Source organism: Oncorhynchus masou, chromosome 12 (assembly GCF_036934945.1).
Source record: "Oncorhynchus masou masou isolate Uvic2021 chromosome 12, UVic_Omas_1.1, whole genome shotgun sequence".
NCBI lineage: Eukaryota > Metazoa > Chordata > Actinopteri > Salmoniformes > Salmonidae > Oncorhynchus > Oncorhynchus masou.
In genome coordinates, this window is record NC_088223.1 from 31,510,675 (window position 1) to 31,519,095 (window position 8,421).

General features: G+C 42.9%; 1 protein-coding gene across 1 annotated transcript; it reads left to right on the plus strand.

Annotated features, from left to right (window-relative positions):
- The first annotated feature begins 4,004 nt into the window (after window positions 1-4,004).
- On the plus strand, window positions 4,005-6,537 carry LOC135549850 (type-4 ice-structuring protein-like). The gene is made up of 4 exons (XM_064980189.1): window positions 4,005-4,047; window positions 5,276-5,342; window positions 5,685-5,796; window positions 6,134-6,537. Exons 2-4 carry the CDS (start codon window positions 5,294-5,296, stop codon window positions 6,333-6,335), a joined length of 363 nt encoding a protein of 120 aa, XP_064836261.1. The 5' UTR covers window positions 4,005-4,047; window positions 5,276-5,293; the 3' UTR covers window positions 6,336-6,537.
- Window positions 6,538-8,421: the final 1,884 nt, after the last annotated feature.

Consider the following 8,421-nt stretch of genomic DNA (forward strand, 5'->3'; position numbering starts at 1 on the left):
CCCCTTATGGCCACAGCCTTCGAGCTGCTCCAGGAAGCAGTTGTTTTCACTAAGCTTGACCTGCGGAACGCATACCATCTTGTGCGGATCAGACCTGGTGACGAGTGGAAGACCGCTTTCAACACGCCTACTGGTCACTATGAATACTTGGTGATGCCCTTCGGCCTGACCAACGCCCCAGCGGTGTTCCAAGTGCTCATAAACGATGTGCTTAGGGATATGCTTAACATATTTGTGTTCGTTTACTTGGATGACATCCTCATCTTTTCGAGCTCCCTTCAAGAACACACTAAGCATGTCAGACAAGTACTCAAACGCCTCCTGGACAGCCATCTGTACGTTAAGCCGGAAAAATGTGAATTCCATTCATCCCGAGTACAATTCCTGGGATTTGTAGTGGAACCCGGTCGAGTCCAAATGGACCCCAGGAAGGTAGGGGCGGTAGCGGATTGGCCCACCCCCAAATCCGTTAAGGAAGTTCAGCGTTTCCTGGGCTTCACAAACTTTTACCGCAAGTTCATCAAGAACTTCAGCTTGGTGGCAGCCCCTCTCTCAGCTTTAACCAAGGGTGGCAATGCAAGGTTTTTGTGGGGAAGAGAAGCTGAGACGGTCTTCCAAGGACTCAAGCAGCGCGTTCTCTCTGCTCCCATCCTGATACTACCGACTACGGATGAACCATTTGTGGTGGAGGTAGACGCATCAGAGGTTGGTGTTGGAGCTGTCCTGTCTCAGAGGGGTGAAGACAAGAAGCTTCATCCGTGCGCTTTCTTCTCACACCGGCTTACCCCGACTGAGAGGAACTACGATGTGGGGGATCGTGAACTCCTAGCGGTTAAGATGGCATTGAAGGAATGGAGACACTGGCTCGAGGGGGCTTCTCACCCGTTTCAAGTGCTTACGGACCACAAAAATCTGGAGTATATCCAGCAGGCGAAGCGGTTGAACTCTAGACAAGCTAGATGGTCTCTTTTCTTCAATCGATTCCAGTTTATCCTCACCTATCGGCCCGGGTCGAAGAATCTCAAACCGGATGCCCTGTCCCGAGTCTACGCTCCTGCCATTCGAGATGACACGGACATGCCTGTCCTTCCTGCTGCTAAGATTGTGGCTCCGATCTCGTGGCAAGTTGAGGATCCCGTGAGACGTGCTCAAGCTAGCGAACCGGACCCGAAAGGAGGTCCTGCCAATCGGTTGTTTGTCCCCAAGGCAGTGAGGCCTCAGGTCCTTCTGTGGGGGCACTCCTCTCGCCTCACCTGTCATCCGGGCATAGGTCGCACCTTGGAGTTCATCCAGCGTAAGTTCTGGTGGCCTACCATAAGAGAAGACGTTGCCACTTTCGTCAATGCCTGTCCCGTGTGCTGCCAGGGCAAATCTTCTCACCTCCGCCCTCAAGGACTCCTTCACCCTTTACCTGTTCCCCACAGACCCTGGTCCCATATCTCATTGGACTTTATTACTGGACTTCCTCCATCCCATGGCAATACTACTATCCTAGTCATAATCGACAGGTTTTCAAAGGCGGCCAGGTTCGTCCCTCTGACTAAGTTACCTTCTGCCAAGGAAACAGCTGAGTTGGTAATTAATCATGTGTTCCAAGTCTTCGGCATTCCTCAAGATATGGTTTCTGACAGAGGTCCCCAGTTCGCCTCAAGGTTTTGGAAGGCCTTCTGCCAACTCATGGGGGCTTCTGCCAGTCTATCTTCAGGGTACCATCCGGAGTCCAACGGCCAAACAGAGAGGATGAATCGAGAGCTGGAAACCACCCTCCGATGTATGACTCGTGACAACCCGTCCACATGGTCATCCTTTATTGTTTGGGCCGAATACGCGCACAACACCTTGCGCTCCTCCTCCACTGGTATGTCCCCGCACGAGTGTCAGTTTGGCTATGCTCCTCCATTGTTCCCGGACCAGGAGGCAGAAGTCAGAGTGCCTTCAGCCTTGAAGTTCGTCAGACGCTGTCGGCTTATGTGGAGGAAGACCCGTCTTAATCTTATGCGTTCCTCACAGAGGTACCAACTACAAGCCAACAGACGTCGCCGTCCCGGGCCTACCCTGCGCCCCGGCCAGAGAGTCTGGCTCTCCACAAGAGACTTACCTCTACGGGTGGAGTCTCGCAAGCTGTCCCAAAAATACATCGGTCCCTTCAAGGTTGCCAGGAGAGTTAACCCAGTTTCTTATCGCCTACACTTACCCAGATCCCTTAAGATTAATCCCACATTTCACATTTCATTGTTAAAACCTGTTGTTTTTTCTCCCCTTGTCCCGGCAGACAGACCTCCCCCTCCGCCTCGTGTCATTGGAGGCCAGCCGGCTTATACCGTCCATCGGATACTGGATTATCGCCGGGTGCAGCGGTCCTGGCAGTATCTGGTGGACTGGGAAGGCTACGGTCCCGAGGAGCGCTCCTGGGTTCCTGCCAAAGACATCCTGGACCCTGACCTCATTCGTCAGTTCAGGGCCCTCCACCCTGAGAGAGCTGGTAGGAACGTCAGGAGCCGTTCCTAGGGGGGGGATTCTGTCAGGATTTGGCCAGGGTTGTTCCGGGTTTTGGTCACTAGATGCCCCCATTGTGCTTTTTGACCTTATGTTTTTTCCCTTGTTCCCCATTATTATTTGCACCTGTGCCTCGTTTCCCCTGATTGTATTTAAACCCTTAGTTTCCCTCAGTTCTGTGCTCTGTGTTTATATGTTAGCACCCAGCCCTAGTGTTCTGTGTTTTCTTGTCGATTCCGGTGGATGCTCTTGTGGAATTCTGTTTTTGTTTTGAGTATCTCTTGAGGCTTTTTTGTGCTATTCCTACCACCTTTTGGATTTGCCATTTTTGTATTGAAGGACTTCTCCTTTTTTTACTTTATTAAATACACCGTCTTAAGTACTGCTGTGTCTGCCTCATCTTCTGGGTTCTGCTGGCTATTCGTGGCTCAGTTGGTTAAGTGACTGTTTCTCACTACAGAGACCCAGGTTCGTAACCGGGTCCTGACAATTAGAAGGTATTCCTAATGTTTGGTATACTCAATGTATACTAATATAAAATGTATAGTTATAGTTATGTATATTGTAAAATAAAAACTACATGTAGTTTCAGTTTGAAATTCCTGATGATGTTATACTCAACATTTGTACCCAATTATGACAATCCTCACCAAGTTTAAAACGAGACAAATATTGAGTACACAATATTATGTATTGTAAGTATATATCGTATATCCGTACAGAACTTAAGTTTCTGGGACTTCTATTCAGTAATGTTTCAGTTAGGTCATATTTTACCCTGCAAAGTCTCTATTGTAGGTACATTTTCTCCAGTCATCCCCAAATGTCATCCTCCATATTAGAAGGTAACACACTTTCTATATCTCATCTTGTGCTGCACACCATTTCTATAAATGTTTTGTTTATTTTGTATGTCATGGAAATTGACTAATATATTCCATGGCTTGGAACTAATTCATATTGATAGATTAACTTAGATTTATTCAATATGTGAACATTTAGAAAATGAATCTGTGTATTCATATATGACCTGTTTTAAACAAATACACACACAAGAAATAGAACAGCAAACATAAACAATTAACATGTGATTCACACGTACAGTCAGAAACAGCTGAACAGTCATCTTCAGGCTGACCCCTGGAAAGTACTGTGGCTGCCATGTTTCCGTGCTTTTGCAATTCTCGTTGTGTTTTAACAGCTTGGTTGTCATTCTCTCTGTTTTGTTGTTTCTCGTGATGAAATGTCCTGTGTATGTTTTCTTTAATCCGATGCTTTGACAAGACACCTACTGCGTTTGAGCAATCAGCACTTCTTCACAGGAGGGGAACTCTTGGACTTTAGAGTGGATTGCCTTGGTGGCAAGCTGAGCAGCAAGGGTCAGCCTGCAGTCACATGCTAGCACAAACATCCAATGATAGTCCTGTACTTCAACCTACGCTGCCAATGGGTCTGCGTCTGAGGTGGGCCTTATCATTTCTGAAGGACTATAAGACGTTTGGGAGGCCCAACGAAAGATACCATCCGATTTAAACTGTCCTGCCGACTCAGGTGAGTGGTCCCGTTTCTTTCTCTGCCAAGGAACTCTTCTGCTTGATGCGGTAAAACGTTTGTTTTTCTTGCAATATGTTGTTTAATAGTGAGTCAGGTGTCTGTAAAAATGGGCATTCAATTATAGAGGGACATTCCTTCCCAACCACATTGTAAGCTGCTTATTTAAGCAGTATTGCTATAAGCAGTAGTTTAGAGAGTGATCTTTAGAGTGCTTGATTGATGTTTCATTACTGTTTTCCAAGAGGTAAACTGTCGATGTGAATCAAGATGATTCTTCTCAGGGAATTCAGAAAGGCAAATTAAGATGGAAATCAAAACAGAGTCCATGTCTAATTCAATTCCAAATTTGCGCAGACAGTCAGAACATGCAATTTCCTAGGGAGTCGGAGTAATGGGCATTTGGCGAACTACATTACTATTCAGACAATTTATTATGATATGAAATCTTGCTGATTTTAAATCTTGAATTAACTGAGTTAAATTGAACTGATCTCAAACCTGCCACCGAGTGCACTTATTTGTTATGCCAAGAGAAAAACCTTGAAACTACAAAATGCTTTAGAGACCACCATCCTTCCATTCGGCAGTGGTGGAAAAAGTACTCAATTGTCATACTTGAGTAAAAGGAAAGATACCTTAATAGAAAATGACTCAAGTAAAAGTGAAAGTCACCCAGTAAAAGAACCTTAAGTAAAAGTTTAGAAGTATTGGGTTTTAAATGTACTTAAGTATAGTGATGGAAAAGTAATAATTTGTCATATTTGAGTAAAAGTAAAAAGTAAATGCGACAGACCTACATCAAATTATAATTTAAGGATAGTCAGGGGCACACTCCCACACTCAGACATAATTTACAAACGCAGCATGCCTTTAGTGAGCCCGCCTGATCAGAGGCACCAGTGATGACAACGCGTTAAACTGATAGGTGCGTGAATTGGATCACATTGCTGTCCTGCCTGACCATTCAAAATGTAACAAGTACTTTGGTGTGTCAGGAAAATTGGATGGGATTAAAAAATACATATTTTCTTTAGGAATGTAGTGGAGTAAAAGTAAAGTAGTCAAAAATATAAATAGTAAAGTACAGATGCAGCAAAAAATGACTTAAGTAGTACTTGAAAGTCATTTTACTTAGTTAATTTACATCACTGCCATCCAGTGATCAAACCACACCTCCACAGACCTATGAGGTCAAGCTAATTCTACCTCTCTCTTCTCTCCTTAGGTGCCCTACTCAACAGCCATGAAGTTCTCTCTTGCCACCCTGGTTGTTGTGCTTGCTCTGGCACATGGTAAGAGAAAGTTTTTCATATCTGAAAGGTTCACTCTGTCGTTAGTTTCTCACCTGTGGTAGCATTCGGAATTAAAGACACAATCGCGGCAAAAAAAAAAAAATCACATATATTTCATTCTGTATGTGGTTCTATAACTGCATTTCACATATGTGCAATATATAATATAATAGTGAGAGATATGCTTGATATGGAAATGTTATATTCCAGAGTTGGTGGATTTATTTTTAACGGCTGTATGTGTAGAGGGTCTTGTATGTGTTGTTGTATGCTATATGGGCATAAATGGTTTGTGTACAATGTGGGCCTCTGTTAATGACGTTACCCTCTGGCTACCCCTAGGAAGCCAAGCAGCACAGTGCCCCGAGGCTGAGAAACTGGCACAGTACTTCCAGGATCTGTCAGCTCAGCTGACCTCCACCACTCAGGAACTGGTGCAGAAGATCCAGTCAGAGTGAGTGACATTTTTTTTTAACTATTACATTATTTGATACACGTTTGAAGAACCAGCCCTTCCAACCAAGTCCTAAATAAAAAGTTGAAGAAAAAACACAATTCTATTGCCTTATAATTTACAATAAAGAAACAATGAAGGGAGCAGCCAAAAGCAATGCAAAATAATGGATGTAGGGTCAAAAATAATATACACAAAAATTAGATGAAAAAAGGCCAATGGCCTACAAAAGCATTAACAAGCAATGTGTTTTGATCCTATTTTTCAACAATATTTTTGGCACTACCTTAGTTTATATTGTATTCAGACCACTAATCACCCACTCCCTTCCGAACAGGACCTTCTTAGAGGATGGGAAGGCCCAGCTGCAGCAGATCCAGGCCAAGCTGGCACCACTGGCCGATGACATGCAGGCCCAGCTGAAGCCCCTGGCTGAGAACATGCAGGCTCAGCTCAAGCCTCTGGTCGACAACGTCCAGGCTCAGATAGAAGACCTCTTCCGCAAGGTGATGGACCAGACCAAGGCACTCAGCCAATAAAGCATCTCTTTTTCAACAACCTGACCATCTTGGACCGAATCAACAGCTCCATAGGCTTACAAGAAGCCAAAACCAGTCCACCAAGAATTGGAACCAGACAAACCTTCTGTTTAAGTCATTTGAATTTGTGCCAAGACCAATGTTGTTGACATGCAGAGACAGACAGTAGTAATCTGGAACATCATTAAAACTTGTAAACTGGTCCTGTGGTCTCTATTGTAATTTGTTGTCTATTAATTTTCACAGAAATTAGTTTCCAATCACACATCCCTTAGCATGCTTGTTTTGTGTCTGATTATTGAAATCGGCTTCATTTCTCAATTTAGGAATTATAGTTTCAATAATAACCCATTTTACTACATCACAGGTCATACACTACCAACCCATTATCTCAATAAAAAAATCACTACACTTCCCTCTGTATTTATTTGGACAGTGAAGCTAAATGTTTAAATTTGGCGCTCTGCTCCAGCATTTTGGATTTGAGATCAAATGTTTCATATGAGGCGACAGTACAAAATGTCACCTTTTATCTGAGGGTATTTTCATACATATCGGTTTTCCCGTTAAGAAATAAAAGAAGGGAAGAACTGGATTGTGGCTACATGGTATACAGCTACAGACGGAAGAGAGGCATAAATCGTCAAAATGTTAATTTCGCAGAGAATTTGAGCATTTTAGCTAAACCTAACCATTGTTTTAACCTAATTATCCTAACCTGCTACGTTAAGTATCCTATCCTAAATTCTGCTTGAAGCTGTATACCGTCTATGACAAAAAGTAACGCGGTCAGAAGTAACACGCCCATTTTCTCAAATAATACAGACGCTAGAATGATTTAACGACACGCGCAAGTGTCTAATGCAGAAGACCACCTTCCTGCAAAAAAAATCTGCTCACTGCAACATTTCAACAAGTTATCAATAAAAGTTGTTTTGAGTGAGGGAAAGTTAAAAAAATAAATGTTGTGCTTATTTTTTTAAGGTTCTAAACATATGTTATTTTCTTAACCGTTCTAGTGACTAAATTACAGCATAGGTTTAAAATATATTGACAGCTAGTCTTGGATGCCAACCAAGGAGAAGTTACAGGAGAGAGGGGTGGGGCGGAAGTAACATTGGTAGGGCATAGAAGTGACAGATATTGTGCACTTCTCGCCAGACTTCCAACCCAAGCCTGTGTTACTTTGGCCCACAACAGGTACAAAAGTAACGTTGCAGTAGTTCTGTTCTCGGTCTATTTCATTTGAAGTCCTTTAATAACCTAGAAATGAAATTACAGTTGCTAGAGGACATGTATAAGTTGTTTATAATAAAATATGGTGGCTTTAGCTCTATCAATCTCTGAGTAAATAAGTGTTACTTACACCCCGGTTCTCCCCCACTTTATGTATCTAGTCCCTCCATTTGAAGAAGTCTTAAGTATTTGGACAAATTCACTTATAGTCAAACGTTTACTATTTGGTCCCATATTCCTAGCACGTAATGACGACGTCAAGCTTGTTACTACAAACTGGTTGGATAAAAATAATACTTACTATTAATATCACACCTAAAGTCTTCTACCTGCCTTCTCAATTCAGGAGGAATTGGTTTTCAAACAGCTAAATAATTTTAAAGTCCCAATTGTATTTAAGAAAAAATAATTCTAATCTGGATTTTGTGACCCCCATAGCTCAGAGATGCCTTTGTTAAAGTGGCATATCTTAGGATCAACACAGATGTCAAAAAACTCTCTGTCCTTGTCTTGGATTTGAGTGCAGCATTTGATACTGTTGACCATGATGTCCTTCTGGACAGACTTCTCCAGTCCAGTTCTTAACTGGTTTAGGACCTATTTAACCGGTCAAGAGTTTTTTGTAACTCAGAGAAAATAGATATCACGTGTGGTGTTTCACAAGGTTCAATATTGGCTCCGGTTCTGTTCAGTTTATATATGTTACCCCTTGGCAGGGTTAACAGAAAGCACGGCTATGCAGCCAATACACAACTTTACAGGATTTTAACCCCACTAACAAAGAAAACCATTGGTCAACTGCAAAACATACAGAATGCAGCAGCACGGGCACTGACCAAGACCAGATGGA

Excerpts from the sequence above, each read along its gene's own strand:
- LOC135549850 (XM_064980189.1), top strand. The coding sequence starts at position 5,294 with ATGAAGTTCTCTCTTGCCACCCTGGTTGTTGTGCTTGCTCTGGCACAT. Across the intron at positions 5,343-5,684 it reads TGTGCTTGCTCTGGCACATG|GAAGCCAAGCAGCACAGTGC; the intron begins GTAAGAGAAAGT and ends GGCTACCCCTAG. Across the intron at positions 5,797-6,133 it reads GTGCAGAAGATCCAGTCAGA|GACCTTCTTAGAGGATGGGA; the intron begins GTGAGTGACATT and ends CCTTCCGAACAG.